The sequence below is a fragment of the Asparagus officinalis genome, chromosome 7 (assembly GCF_001876935.1).
Source record: "Asparagus officinalis chromosome 7, Aspof.V1, whole genome shotgun sequence".
Lineage (NCBI taxonomy): Eukaryota > Viridiplantae > Streptophyta > Magnoliopsida > Asparagales > Asparagaceae > Asparagus > Asparagus officinalis.
Window position 1 is genome coordinate 39,345,288 of NC_033800.1, and position 16,493 is coordinate 39,361,780.

The window sequence follows — 16,493 nt, forward strand, 5'->3', positions numbered from 1 at the left end:
ATAAATAAAAAAAACCTTTCTGTGTACGCACCCATGATACTGCAAGTCAGTTCGTCGTAGTGCGTTTAACTTGCACTTAAATCGGTAAATTGGTTCAGATTGTCAAAGGTTTTTCTGTTTTGACATAAGATGCATAGGTGACATTAAACGTGATGGAAGTTAACGAACTTGCCTCGTGGATATAATGGAAAACAACACTACAGAAGGCTGAAGTATTTCTGCTAGAAAAAGTTAGAATGAAAATTGAATTTCAGAGGCATTAAAAGTGTAGGAGTAATGGAAAATATGGACTAAAGGACATCAGTTTCTCTCTATACTTGCATTCAAAAAGATCCAAACTTCGTTGTCATCACCGTACAATTTTTTTATACTTGCACCCGAAACTTTCCAAAGTAATTACTGGAGAGGAAGAATCCCTCTTTGTGCAATCTTTACAACCGTATATTTTGTGGAATAGTAACAATAAGTCCTTTATACGTGCAACCTTATGGAGTTTCCTACACGAACCCTTTTCATACTTGTGGACACTGAGAAACAGAATTTCTATTGCTCAGTTCCCTGCGGCGGTTAGCATTTGGACATATTTCCAGGCATGCTTGTTGTAGTGCTTCGTCACAGGAAGGCAATGGTGCAGGAACTCCGAATTTGAACTACAAAGGCAAGATGAAGAAGAAGAATTATGATATGAATCCAACCACGATAACATTATTTTAGTAGCGCCAAACCCACCAAACAACGAGATAGATCACCAGACTCAAGAGTAACAGAAGAAGGAAGCCGTGCAGCAGTCACAAGCACCATACATAAACATGTTTAAAAAAAATAAAAAAAAAGATACAAGTGTAGCTACCCTCACCCTCAGATAAGAAAGAAACACTTGTATCTACTTTGTTTTATTTTCAAACATGTATATATTTTGCATAGAGTTACATATGATGAAAGGATACATAGTATACCTGGCAGCTATAGTCACTGAAATTTGGTTCCATATGTAATGGGACTCCCATGTAATCCTTGAAGAATGTCTGTCCATGCATTAACAAAAAAAATATATATATATATATATACATTTTCCAAAACAAGAAAAACACAAAGTTACCAAGGCAGTAAGCTAAAGTTTGGATCGATTACGGCAAAAAGGAAAGTAATATCAACTGACAACGGTTCTCAATTAGAGATAAATGCAGTATTGCTTCAGCCATCGTGTGTCAACAAATAACTCCCATCTAGGTTAAAATCATACTCCCTACTTTCTGGAACTCAAGTTATTAGCTAGACAATACTACTAACAAGCTGAGCAGCTAGCCTGAAAGTAATAACATCAGCTTCGAGAACCTAGTTCAAGTCTGGGGACATCCATGCACACCACCCTCTGATATGTCATATGTGCAGCAGGAGCCATTGTCAGAGCCAGTCTGAGCTATGTTGTGAAGAAGTGTAAATAAACAGTATTCCATCCTAGTTTACATTATTTTGATTAAAGTGTTAGCTTATTTTATTGAATTGTCTTATACAAAGAGAAATGTCCTATAGGGAGAGGCTTCTGAAAGCTACAATATTCATGCATGATGTATTATATTAATACATCCACTTAATGAAGATGACAACACACATCGTCATACATATGAATATATGAGTCATGTATTTATGTGGGAAAAAATGTTCTAAGTATTGCAGGTCTAGTACTGACACCTATATGTATCTTGATACGGGTTCAAATATCCACATAATTGAACTCTGATATTTTCTACAATCAATGCAAGAAAGATTCTACAAAATGCACAGTATCCTATCCCTACCACTTTGGGCATAGTCTACAGAATGCATGCACTTGACACCGAAGTAAACGTTTATTTTTAAGTAATCCATCCAATTTTTAAGTAATCCATCCAGAAATGCCCATTGATCAGGAACAACCAAGTAGAAATTTATTTTTCCGATTTCCACCACTAAAGATATTTATATATTGCTACCAAAGCAGAGATCTACCACACTAGGCAACCAAAAAAAAGGCATTTGGGAAAAAAATTAAACCCTTTGCATTCATGGCTATGGAAAAGGCCCAATCAAGACTATGAATAGCAAACTCTTCAGTCTCCGCAGTCCACAAACTTTTTGACAGTTAAAACTAAAATTAAGAAATCTATGAATGATTTCCAAAGTCCATTGCCTGACAACTGAATAGCCATTTTAAACTACAATCCATCCTAATGCTTATATACTACCAGTTTAAACTCCAAAGTCCACTGTCTGCGTTTCATCTTCTGCTTCTCTCATTTTTCAACTTCTCCCTATATTCATTCTCTACATCTATCATCTTGTCATTTCATGTTTGACATATAACTCTACAAGTCCATCGCCTACCCTCTCCCTCTCTTCAAGGGTCAAGGTTATGAAGATTGATTCTAACAATTTCTTTCACAAATGATATTTGAGGCACTGAAGCTCTAAATGTTCAAATTTTGAAGTTAATTCATGTTTTTATTTTAAGGTTTACTTAAATATTGTTTTCTTATTGATTCTTTATTCATTTTCTATGGATCCTTCATTACTGTTGAAATATTCTTCATAAGATTTCATTTTTGTAGTTCTTTTTAATTTGAAGGAGATGGGTATACTAGTTTTCTGCATGTATAAAGATGTAGAAATTTATTGGCCGCTCTTTAAGTTTAGATAGTTCAGGACAACTGAGTGTATTTTAAAATAATTTTTTTGTATTGAATACTTTTGATTGTTTTTAACTATTATGCTAGGTTACCTTAATGATTAATTTATGGATGACCTTTAGTAGCCATTTAACTCAGTATAGTATCTGCTAGCTTGATCGTTAAGTGAAAAGATAAACGAAATTTTGTAAGTCCAAGAAGAAAGAAGACGAGGGCTTGACCATCCAAATTATCCCATGATTTCAATCTCCTCAGACGTAATTGTTATTCATTTTGCTTATCTAATGTGTGGAGCAAGGAATACGAACAAATTGATCCCTACACCTTTGGCATTTTTGTACTGACAGTATCTCACTTCTCTAACATGCTTTAACGTGTTTATCTTTTTAAACATTTATTTGTCCAACATTTTCTGATTTTAATATCTTCTTCCTAAAGTATAATGGAAATTTTATTCTTATACTGTAAATATAAGCCAATATACTATTAGGAATGCTATAATTTTTGAGGCAAATTTAGTGATGTTTGATACCTACAGTATGATGCTTTTATAAAGGCTAAGTTAGAGCTTTAGAAAAAAGGAAGTTTATGAAATTAAATATCAGGTTCAAATTTCATGCAAATTTTCAGTCATCCCTCCTTGAATGACTATGAACATATGGAATAGGTGAAAGATTCAAATTAGTTTTTTTTATTTATTCTGAAATTAAAAACTTGCATTATCAATAACTCACAGTTGTCTTCAGGATACAGAAGAGAAATTATGTGGAGATTCTTCATTTTATTAAGGATTTTGCATGGTTGGATGCTTCTGTAATGACTGTGCCACAATCATCTTTTTTAGTACCATGATGTTGAGTCATATGCAAACTGCTGGTGTCATTAAACTTAAATTTTATTTTTCTTTAAATAATTATCTCTTGCAATGGATGTGCAATTATCTTTGGATTATTTGTGAGTTACGAGTGATTGAGTTATACTGCCTCTGTGTTTTGTTTTTAGCATGTTCCTTTTTTTCCTCTTCTCAGTTAGAACTTATTTGTTTTGAGAGCAAAACTTCCATTGTCAATAAATCCTTATAGATTCCTCCACATGGAATAGGAATTATGGGGAGATGTTCTCCGATTTATTAAAGCTTTTACATATTTTGATGATTTGTAATTATTATAAAGTTTTTTATGTAATGAGAACAATAAACACTAAACTCTAAGACACTCCATTCCCATGTAAGTATTAGTGTTTTTGCTATTAATCCGCTATTAACCCTAGGCCTGCCCCTTCCTGTCACCATTCCATAACAAATCTGGGAATATACAATAGAAAAATATTTATTATCTAATCCAATGCATAGACTTGATTGGAAAAGAAAAATGAGTATAAGTATTTTCAAATTGGTAAGCATCCACTTAAAAATACATAAATTCTAAAAAAAACATTTAAAATAAGTAGAATTGAGGGAAAACATTGGTTTGCTACATTGTGAGTTTTGATGCAATACTAATATGCGCTTTTTTATTTTATGTTAGCCAAGGTGTGTTGGGTACAAACTGCAAGGACAAGGACTTTAGAAAACTAGGGAAGGATCAACTATACACACCTAAAATGGAAGTACCATATCGAAGTCCGAATAAGAAACGAGATATGACACATAAGATGAAAACAAATAAGACATTGAGACAATATAGAAACATATTAAAACATGAGAAACATTTTGTTAAATATAAAAGTACAAATGGTACCCCAACTTGATGAAGTAGAAAATATTCATGGACTGCTAAACTCCTTATTTGATGTCTTCAAACTTACTAAGCATAAATTGCTTATTGAGTTCCCAAAAGTTACACTTTCGATGAAGCAGTATCCGGACTAAAGTGCTCTCAGATAGAAATAAGGAAAACAATATGCAATGTCGTGTTGTCCCTGACACCAAACGTTTGTAGTGTCAGATCTGAAAGTATGAATGTAGTATTTTTGGCGTTGAAGAGTTGAAAAAAGCCTAGTTCAAAGGGCAGCTAACTATGGTGATCCAAGAAGCGGGGATTGTGAAAATCAATGAGTGGTTTTAGGAATAGGTTTCCGATCACTACTTATGTCGTTTTCTTCCAAATATTTAAAATGTATTTGGTTCATTTTGATTGTACTTCGAAAGTTATATAGACATATTCTATCTTCCTAATGAAATATTTGGTTTTTGACATTTTGTTTATATGTTGTATATTGTTATTAATTATGCACATTAATGCCTATGTGTACTTAGTGTCTACATAAATGCTATGTAAGTTGCACACATAATGTGTTTTTATTTACTCTTTTATCTTTCATTATTAGTAATATCAATTTTAGCAATTTTTATGTGAGTTGTAATACTTGATTGAACATTGTCGATGCTAAAGCTATAGATGCTAATGTTCCAATACAGATTAATTCTAGCCATGAGGGTAATATTATTTGTATTTTTTTATAATTTTCTATTTATCTCCACTACATATGCTCGATCTTGTTTTCTTTTTTAGTATTCATTATTAGTGCTATCATTTTCAACAATTTTATATAAGTGAAGTCATGTTACTTGACTCAATGTCTGTAGATGCTGAAGCCATTGACGCTAATAATCAAATACAGGTTAATTCTAACCATGAGGGTGGTGTTATTTGTCTTTTTGTAAAGTTTATCTTTACCTTTGTTGCAAGCATGCTTGATTCTAATTAAATAATATAACGAACAAAGTATTTTGACACGAGGGATCTGACACGATCATGTACCCACTATGGTGCACACGTGGTTTGATGAAAGAGTCAAGGACACTTGATAATTTTCTATCAATATACCTATATTTGTTCTACTATTTGAGGATAGCTAGCTTGCACATGTATGACATTAGCTTCTGTGAAGAAAATTCAAACATATTACAATATGTTTTACAACTCAGGCAACAAATGTAGAAAAAGTAAAGACTGATAACAATAAATTTTGGAGTGCGGTCGCAATGACTATGCAAGATTTATTATCCCAAGGTAGATGTAAAATTATGTACATAAGTTCTATATCAACAATTTTAAACTGCATCATATGCATATGGAGTTTTTTAAATTATCAAATCATTTTAGAATACAGTTAACAATTGGTTTATTTCAATGTGTGAGTTTCAACAGGTACAAGGTACAAGTGTTAGTATGAGTTAAACATAATTTGACTTTTGTGATGTTGATCTACTAAACATATGTTTAGTTATTATTGTCATCTAAAAAAACCTATTTATTAAAAGTTTGTATAAGTTAACTATATCTTTAGTGGTTTTGCATTCACCGATCTATATATGTGATTATGGAATATAAATGTTATCAATTAATTGACAATTATGGCTTTTTCCGTGGATCTGTATACTTGATATGCATTTCTATATGTTTCTAATATTATGTGTGTGATTGAAAACTTGATGTTGCCTATTAATTATTCACTGTTCCAACATGCTATAATATCAAGCTATGAAGCACGGATACTCCCCCAGGGGTCACGAATCCGTGTCTGACACGAATCAGACACGGATTCGTCCCGACACGTGCAAGACACGTGTCAGACACGGTCAACCCGTGTCTGACACGGGTCAATGGTCAAGCTAAGGAGGATACGGTCAAAGAGAGCCTGGACACGGCTTGGATTCGCAGGTAAAAAAGAAAGAAAAGCGCTGAAGACGACCCGAACCCGAAACCCAAACCAAAAGGTAAAGGTAAACCCTAATTTTCATTCTTCACTTACCTTAGGTCCTCAGTCCCGCCGCTCTGAGCGCTCTCCTCGTCTTCATCCATCCATCTCCTCGTCCTCGCCTCGTGCTCGTCGCTCGCCGTCGATCAGAGCTCGTGCTCATCCATCTCCTCGTGCTCGTCCTCGTCTCTTGCTCGTCGCTCGCCCTCGTCTCATGCTCATCGCTTGCCCTCGTGGAGATCAGAGCTCGTGCTCGTCCCGCGCTCGGTAAGATCTCTCTCTCGGCCTCTGGTCTCTCTGTCTCTCTCGATTTGATCTCTTACTCTCTCTCTCTCTCTCGATCTCTCGTCTTCTCTCGATCTCTCGTCTCTCTCTCTCTCGTTCTTTCATCTTCTCTCTCTTTCTCTCGATCTGTCCCAATCTCCGTCTCTCTCTCTCTCTCAATCTCCGATCTCTCAGCCGCTTAACTTTTTTTGATAAGACTTATATATTTTTTTATTTATGCGGCTTGGGGCTTCACTCTTCAGCTAACTGTACAACCTCAATTGAGAGAGATTACGGTAAATTTCAATTTTATTTTTTTAATTACAGAAATTGTACAGCCTCAATCTCTCAATTTGTTTAGTTTTATTTTTCAATTACAGAAATTGGTTTATTTTTTTAAAATACAATTTTCGTTTTTATTAAAGAGGGATGATGATTGCAAATGTTAACCTCAGTAAAAATCAAAGTTTTTACTCCTTAGTTTGATACTTTATCTAATGGTTTTTGCTTATACTGAATTTTAGTACATCATGAAGTCCTATTGTTGGGAAATTTGTGGGTAATGAATTGAGACATTTGCGTACTTGCGTGTAAGATTAATTGCAAAGCCCCCCCTAGTACCATCCAATTACATATAGATCGTATATAATTCTATTTATGGCTAATGGATCCCTTGGTGGATTTTGCAATCTTCTTAAAGCCAAAAACTTAGCACTTGAGGGGTCTATCAGCCTCCCACAAACCTTTTTACTGATCTTCAGCGTCAAAAAATTCACTTTGGGTGTGTTTGCCAATTGCAAACATAAAACTACAATAGGTCTATTTGTAATTGATCCTTTATTATTGCTCGTTGCTACTTAACTCTCAAGTATAATATGCAAAAAGAAAAACAAAGTCAGTTAGCAACAATTTATTAATTAGTATAATTAGAAAAAAAAGTCACCGGACTAGCTTCCACTTCATCTTGATGTACTTTTTGTTTACAAACTTTTTATTTTGTGATAGAATGAGTATGTACTCTAATTCTTTTTTGTATGCAAACTTGTTATTTTGTGATAGAATCAGTATTTTCTTCAATTCCTTTTTGTTTACAAACTTGTTATTTTGTGATAGATTCATATTTTAGATTGCTAGTTGAATTTTATAAATTTTCTATATATAATAATAATTAAAAAATTCCTTGCCGTATCCCCGTATCCTATTTTTTTGGATTTTGCCGTATCCCGTATCCGTGTCCGTATCGTATCCGTGTCCCGTATCCGTATCTGTGCATCATAGATATCAAGCATATAGATTTGAGGCAGTTTGCCAACTAGGCTGTAATGACATGATACAAACCTATTTTTATTTTAAGCAAATTTCTGCATTGCATGGGTTTCAAACTAGTTTCAAGTATATGGATGGCACTGACCTGAGTTGGTAGCTTGCATGTGCTGGTGCAAATTCCAATACATTTGCTTTCTTCTAGATACTTGCACCTTTCTACAAATACCTACATGAATAAGGATAACCTGAATGAAGAGCTTAAATAGATGAAAGCTTACTATATTTCTTGTTGGGAAAAGAAAAAAATAAATAATGGGACTAAACAATGTAAATGTCAGAGTGGTTCAATACCCCACTGGTGCAAGAAGAACCATCAGGAAGATCCACGGAGTTAACTGAGCATGGTCCCATCAGCCATTTACAAGAAAGAGCAGTTGCTCTTGCTTCAAACGGAAAGGAAACTTGAGTTGATTACGTTGTCGAAGGAAAAACTAACGTCCAACACGTAAGCATTGATTAGAAATACTTACTTACCAACCATCATGGAAGCAACTATTCCCCCACCAATAGGTGCTATAAGCATCTTAAACAGAACAAGTATGAATGGAGGAAACAATGACTTCAATACCCGGACCTGCCATTTAGAATAGAAGTTGAAAGCTCCAATTCTATCAAAGATTACATCGGGGAAGAAGGATTACAGCAAAGAAAAGAAATAAGCAGAATGAAATAATTAGATCTTATGATAAATCAGAACTTTACAAGTACGACAAAATCCTGTCCATCTGAGAAAAAACTTAATGCATTTTTAAGTTAAAGGCTAGAATTTTCACTTGCATGTGCCATTACGATGACCTTCTGATTGATTTTGGAATGAGGGAAACCAACATATCTTCAATGATGTCTTCCATTTGAAATCATCCACAAATCATCCAGCCTTGCGTAATCTTCGTTCATGCATTTTGAAATTATAACTTCGTGGTCTACGTGTATACCACTAGGCTATCAAGTTAATTCCATGTAAACCATCTTTTGTGTTTTGAACATTCACTCTTATAAAAATATGGGTTAAGGCCATCTTTTCCTAAAACAATTCATATGATTGAATAACCTCTCCCTCTTTCAGTAGCTTACCATGTAAGTTTTTAAGTTGGTGCTTCCTGCAACTAAGGCTGTCAGACAAGCCAACAAAGCTTTAGGGTAATTACTTCTTCAGATTATCTAAATGAGCTTAAAATCTTGTCAATGTCTATTTGTCAATTATTAAATGATCAAGCTCTCAACAAGCCTATAGGATAGTGAACAAGAAAGGACTTGAGTTTGAAAGGGCTGAAATTTTGTTAATTTATCTTCTTAAAAGTATTCTTTGTGATCTCAAAGGACCAAGGTTCGAGCTTCACGAGCCAATTTACAACTATACTTGACCTTTACTACAACGCTTAAGTGAGGGCAATCCATCCCTTATCTATGTATAGTTCTGCAAATTGCAAGTATCTAAAGTGGGGTGCTTAACCTGGGAATGCCTGGGTATAGTTGTAAGTTATGTTCAGCAATGAAATCTTACTCACCTTTACTAAAAAATGACATTACTTAATCATCATTCTTGGGGGAAAAATGATACTTTAACATTGCATGGTTCACATCCTCTACTTAATCATCACTTATTCTTCAGAAACAATGACACTTTCACATTGCAAGGTTCATATCTTCCATTAACGCATCAAGTAATCATTAGCATCTATCAATTTTCTGTTGAGTCTGTTGAATACACAGGTAGAATTTTGCAGTATGCATGAATAAGCTATTAATAAAAGGGATCAAGCAATTAGGTACCCATCTGACTTTTGTGACTGCATCAGCATGTGATTGCACATATATGAATTGATAAGGCATGAAGAGAAGTTTATCCACCACAATTTACTTTAGAGCAGGTAACTTATACAGAACATGCTACATACTGACTCCTTTCCATATGGTAGAGATATGTAATTTTGTATTTCAAGTTATAAAAGCCAGCACTTGATAGTAACCAATCCACAGGCGTGTATGTATTTTGCACATATTAACAGAAATTCACGTGCACAGGACATGCATACACGATCTCATGACACACACAAAATGCACATACACATACACTAAGCGAAAATAAGTAGGAGTGGCAAAGAGTTTATACTGCTGATTGCTCAGTCTCCAAGTTGCTCTTTCCTCTCATCATGAGTCGGTTTGCAACTTCAATCAACCCAACATATCCTGCCTTTTCTGAATCCCATCCGACCTCCTACAGCTTTTAAAACATAAGCACATTGTAAGACTGCATTTTTTTGTCTTTCTCCAATGATTCATTTAAAACACGGTTCAGTTGTATGGAAACATTATTTAGTAACATGAAGATTAAGGTAAGGGAACAACACAAAGGGATATAGTGAAAATAAAAGGAACAATTTAATTTTCTTCAATATTGAGGGTTCCCTTGGAGTAAAGTAATGGCACACAATAGTAGATATACATAATTAACTGAGCTAGTTGTACAGTAGAACAAAAGAAAATCCATGTCCAGTTAACATAAAATTCAAAATTTACTTTTACACCATTTTCTAGTGAATAATTTCATTAGAATTTAACAGATAACACAGCAAAAGAACTAGTAAAATAAGTCGAACAAGTCAGTCCATCACCCTTCTATAAATTGTTGATACCTTTATCCAGGGATTGGGATCCAATTACCCCAAGCCTAGACCTCTATTCCAATACCAAAGGCTAAAACGAAGCCACGTAGGATTTGCACTATCACAATTCCGGTTTTCACAATGGCGGTTTTAAAGACGATAGTGGTTTTGAAGATAACATTCAGAGTGTAATGCGGCTTCAGCTCGACCCTTGAAATTGGAATAGAGGGGTAGGATTGTGGTAATTGGATACATTCCAATTAAGACCTAATTGCAAAGGATCCCAATACCTTTTATCCAGATAAATCCAATGGTAATCCTTCTTGAGGTATAATTTTCCAACTTTTTAAAAATCAATTCTGGAAATTCCGAAAATGAAAACATGTAGTCTATTTGAGATTAATTTGTGATTACTACTCAGCAGGATATAGATCTGAGATGTCTAACATACAAAGTTGGACTTCGATCTAGACTATAGTCGCGCCACAATATTTACTGATAAGTTAATAATTTATACATTCCGATTCAAAGACTCATGGGGTTAACAATTTATCAGATAAACAATTTAAAAAATTAAAAATTTCAGGGCTCAGAGCATACTTCAATCAAATTAAGACATTGAGATGAGAACTCACCTCGACCATTTTCTGCCTGAAGAACCGAAGAAGAAGATCATCCAAAGGCCCTGGCTTGTATTCAGGCTTCGATTCATCAATCTGATATATAAAAAGTAAAATGGAACGAAATATTCATGAATTCACATCAAATGACAAATGAAAGTAGGTATTAGAAGTGAGAAAAATGGACAAAATAAAATGCACTCACCGATTGGGATTGAAGTGGAGAACAAGATAAACGAAAATTAGGGTTTCCGCTGGTGCTTATTAGGCCTTTAAGAGGAAAGCGAGGGGCAAAACAAGACGCTTGAAGACGAGGAAGCACAACGGTAACTTCCATTTTCGGGGAGAGAAATTTCGTTTAAGAGCCCTTCTTCCAAGCGAAAGGATAATAGCACTCAAAAAGGGTGGGGGTGGGGTGGGGTGGGGGTGGGGTTAATTGCACATAACCCCGTGAGTTTTTAAGGGACAAATTTTCGAAACAGTCTTATTTGGACTTTTATTTGCAAAAAACGACCTGTTTCAAAGTTAATTTTAAAAACTGACCTGGTTTCAGCCCTATCGCTGAAATCAGATCGGTTTCTGAAAAAAAATTTACGAAACTTTATGGGAGTTGAACTCCCGTGAAGTTTAGCATATTTTTAAACTTCACGGGAGTTCACGGGAGTTGAACTCCCGTGAAGTTTGTTAACTTGAACAAACTTCACGGGAGTTCAACTCCCGTGAAGTCTGTTAGGGTATTAAAATCTCCACAGGAGTTCAACTCCCATGGAGTTACAGGCCAAATTTCCCAGAGAATCGCTCTCTGGGAAATTTAGACTGCAACTTCACGGGAGTTGAACTCCCGTGAAGCTGCAGGTTTTACAAAACATGCACATGCTGCTGTGTTGTGCATGTTTTGTATACATCTACCTGTTTAACTCATATATATAACTATTTACCTGTTAACAACAATTACTAAAATATATATATGATTTAAACACGCCCGAATTAAACAATACTCAAAAAGAGTACATATATGAACAATAATTGATCCATAAAAGTATAGTATTTGAAAATTCATAAAAGTTACAAATTTTAACAAAATAAGTTCAAATACAACCCAATATAGTTCCTCTCCTTCCTCTCCCTCTCTTCCCCTCCCCTTCGCTCTCTCCTGCCCCCGCGTTGTATGAGGTTGAGAAGTGCCGGCTCCATCAGCATGCGAAGTGCCGGCTCCATTGGCATGCGAAGTGCTGGCGTCATCGTCACGTGTCCGTCGACGCAGAGTGTACGCCTGCCCAAATGATCGAGACCTGTCCTTACGGTCTGCGAACTCGTCGACGTGAGTCTTATGAAACACCTACGCTATGGTCTTCTTGATCATGCTGAGGAGTCCTAACACCACCGATTCCTGAATCTCAGGCACGTGCGCATCAATATTAGCCTTAATGCTATCAAAAGCACGGACATGTGAGGTAAAGAATTTATTAAGTACCAACTCAATAAAAAATGCTATAATTTAGCTTAGAAACTTACGTAATCTCTCTCGTTCATCCCACTAGGGATGTAACTGTCTGTCGGTGGGCGTGGCATGTGTCCAGGTGATGGTTGTCGGTCACACGTGATCCATCTACGTATTGTTGACCCTTTGGTTTTGATGATGATTTGTCAAACAATTTATATCTAATCTATTTTCTAGTCTTTGTGTTTATCTTTTACAGGTAATTCAACACACGACAATCAAGCGTTAAAGATTCAAGTTCATATGTGCGGAGTTACCTAGATATTAGTTTAGTTTACTTACATATATTGTATGATTATATCTAAGCTCAATATATGTACACTTAACACGATTTTTGACGTTTTCTATCATATAAATGATTTTTCATCAAACGTTGTTAAAATACGTATTTACAAGTCTTATGTCAATTTTCATATTCACGAAAAACAGGTTTTCTGAACACTTTTCAAAAACAGGGAGTTTTCACAAACAAAAATTGATTTTCCAAAAATTCCTTTTCAAACATGCTTATTTCATCATTTAGAAACGTTCCCCAAAGTTTCACTATTTTTGGAATTGATTTGATATTTTTAATGAATTTTCAAAATAGCCCAAAAACCTGTCATTTGAAATATATCAGATTCCGGTCGACCGCCGCGGTCGACCGGCAATGATATTTTTCCTTAGCATGATTTTTATGTGCTTGCGGTCGACCATGACGGTCGACCGTGAAAACATCCAGAGACTTTCACGGTCGACCGCCAGCTTTATATTTTCACATCTGTGGTTTTTTGAGCTTCGCGGTCGACCGCCGAACTGTCAACTCACTTCCAACGGCTAGTTTTTACAGCTATTTTTAAATTAGTTTTTTGGTCTTTTACTTGTGTTTTTACTGATGTATTGGGGTGTTATAAATACCCCATTGCTGCCTTCTTTCTAAATATCCAAGAAATCCAAGTTTTGTGTTTAAGAAAATATTAAGTGTGTTTTCAAAGAGCTGTTTAAAGCTGATTTCATCAATCTGTTTCAAGAGAAGTATTTCTACAACAAGAAGTGGCTTTCAAATCTTATTGGGATCATCATCTACTGCTCTTCTTATTTGAGAAGTTTTTCTAAACTCTTATATAGCTTGTTATTTCATTTTCATTTCATTTAGCTATATTTATTGAGTTTCATTCACTATTCTCACACACACATATTGAGCCTAATATTTTCATACCATATAGTGTGGGTTGTGGGGTGTGATTTAGTGAGTGTGAGCTTCATTGTGTTCTCACCTGTTATTTGAGAACAAATCATTGTATTTATCTTTTATTTGTGAGAATCACTTGTAATACACTTGTACACCGAGAGAAGTGTGAGGCGAGAGACGGGGTTAAATCCAATAAGAGTGGCGTCGGTTGACGAACCTAGGGAGAGGTTGTAACCGAGAACTTGAGGAGGAGGACACGGGCTAGATTCCTACACTTAGTGTGTAAAGTGTGATTGCATAGTGTTTGTGTAGTGTGAGAGTTTTCGGTGATCTTGTAAACCGAGTGTGTAGAAGTTCCGGCTTCCAAACCGGATTGTGATAGTGGATATCTCCTCGAGGTGAGGAGCGGGGACGTAGGTCGTGGTGACCGAACCTCGTAAACATATCGTGTGTTTGTGTTTTTTTTTTTTGCTTGGCTTATATTTTATTTTGTGCATATTCTTATTGTTCTTATTCATATCTATCTCATATCATTCTTGCAAGAATAAATTAATCAATATAATTTTAATGAGTATTTAATTGGGTTTAGATTAGCATAAGACCCTAATCACCCCCTCTAGGGTCTAACAATTGGTATCAGAGCTTGGTGCTCCTTGATTTAAGGTCTAATCGCATTGAGTTAAAGATCCAAGTTATCGTATTTGTGCTAATCTAATTTTGATTACATTTTGCCTCTTGCATATTATCTTCATGAATATGTATGATTCATCTAGTTTAGGATATGCTATTAATATTGTTCCTTGTTTGGATATTTTTCTCTATGCTCAATGGCGTGTTAGATTCAAACTTTTCGTTCAATCTAAACAATTCGATTTATGGGAAATTATTGAGGATGCCTATATTGTTCCCATTTTGGAAAAATCCAAATGGTGTGAAAATGATAAAAGATTGTTTAATATGAATAAGCTTTTGTTAGAATATTTGATTAATGCTTTTCACTCATCGTTTTCTAACAAATTTGCTAATTTTGATAGTGCTTACGCCTTATGGAAATTTATTGAAGCACATGAAGGGGAATTGGAGGCTATTCAACAAGCGTTGGAAAATCCCGCTTTGAGTTTTAAAGAAGTCTCATCTTCATGTACAATACCACTAGGTGATAACCCTAGTGAGGTATGCGATAACGATGATATTATTACTTTTGATGAACTTGCTCTTGAGTTTGAAAAATTACACAATTGCTATATTGATGTAAAGAGTAAGTATGTTAATATGAAATCCACTCATGAAACACTAGCTACTAAGTTTAATTTTATTGCAAATGAAAATATAATTCTTAAAGAATGCAATGAAAATTTAAAAATTGAAAATGCTAGTTTGCTTTATGAAAAACGTGATGCTATGTTAGAAGTAGATAAGTTGAAATCTATGATGAAAAATCTTGTTTATCCTACTTCTAGTAGCAATGCTTGTATGCACAATGATGAGTTGAATCAAATGAGAAAACGAATATCTACCTTAGATTTAACACTAAACACTTGTATTGCTAATAATAAAAAGCTTATGGACTTATGTGCAAAGTTCAATGTTAATTCTTCTAAGAAACCTATTCACTATGCACATATGTATGACAAAATTCACAAATGTTCTATTTGCGGTCTTAAAGGCCACTTAGCTCAATTTTGTCATAATGCACAAAAAATTGATAAGCTTATTCATGATTGTGCATCCCAACAAGCTTCTTCATCACAAACACATGTACACACACATAGTGTAAATCATAAACATGCTCATGTGTATAAATGTGATTATTGTGATCGTTTTGGTCATTTGGCCATGTTTTATTTCGATTTGAAAAGAAATTCTCGTTTGCAAAATAATTACAAAGAAAAATCTATTTTTGCAAATGAACCACGTGCATTTCATTCCGGTCAACGTAAACCATTCAAACCTCTACATTGCACAAATTGCAATCGTATAGGTCATGTTTACAATTTTTGCTTTGATCGTATCGGTGCACAAAATACGCCCAAGCGGGTTCATAACCCTAGGGTCTTGGATTTAAATGATAGGGGTCATGTTCCAAAGTTTAGTGGTACCAAAATGATTTGGGTACCAAAATAATTTTTTTATTTTTAATTTTTTGTTGTTTTGTTCGTTTTTTGTTTTTGCTTTGAAAATTTGGTTTTTGAATTTTAAATCTTTCCTCTTATTTAGCTAAAATAAATTATTCATGTTTTTTATAGCTAAAAACTTTTATATATATCTTATAAAACATTTGGTATCCTATAAAACAATTTCTTAAAGGTCTAAATTGAAAAGTTTCTCAAAATCCAGATTTTTTCAGTGACTGTGCACTTAATCTTCTCGCGGTCGACCGACCCGGTCGACCGACGAAGTCTCTGTAAGTTGTGTCGGTCGACCGCGTCGGTCGACCGCTAGAAATTTTTTTAGCTTCGATTTTTAATTCTTATCGGGTTTCGGTTTTTCTTTCATAACTGTTTTGCACCTGATTTCGTCATCACCATTAATCTGATCTTTGAGCTGATCCTAGCCTCTTGTTTCATCCCCTCTAAGACCCGACTCCTCATCTTTCCCCCATTTCGAAAATTTTCCCTAATCTGTCGATTTCTTCAC

At 34.9% G+C, this 16,493-nt stretch overlaps 1 protein-coding gene across 1 annotated transcript; it reads right to left on the bottom strand.

Moving 5' to 3' along the window:
- Nucleotides 287–11,575, bottom strand: LOC109849205 (beta-carotene isomerase D27, chloroplastic). The gene is made up of 8 exons (XM_020419023.1): nucleotides 11,390–11,575; nucleotides 11,200–11,280; nucleotides 10,072–10,176; nucleotides 8,433–8,532; nucleotides 8,250–8,341; nucleotides 8,044–8,124; nucleotides 957–1,025; nucleotides 287–650 (listed from the first exon to the last, which is right to left on the bottom strand). The coding sequence occupies exons 1-8, from the start codon at nucleotides 11,519–11,521 to the stop codon at nucleotides 513–515; spliced, it is 798 nt and encodes a 265-aa protein (XP_020274612.1). The 5' UTR covers nucleotides 11,522–11,575; the 3' UTR covers nucleotides 287–512.

Bases quoted from the DNA above. Each gene is read 5' to 3' on its own strand.
- LOC109849205 (XM_020419023.1), bottom strand. From the start codon at position 11,521: ATGGAAGTTACCGTTGTGCTTCCTCGTCTTCAAGCGTCTTGTTTTGCC. The intron at 11,281-11,389 runs GTGAGTGCATTT...TTTATATATCAG, and splicing joins CTCCACTTCAATCCCAATCG to ATTGATGAATCGAAGCCTGA. The intron at 8,125-8,249 runs GTATTGAACCAC...TTATTCATGTAG, and splicing joins GTTCTTCTTGCACCAGTGGG to GTATTTGTAGAAAGGTGCAA.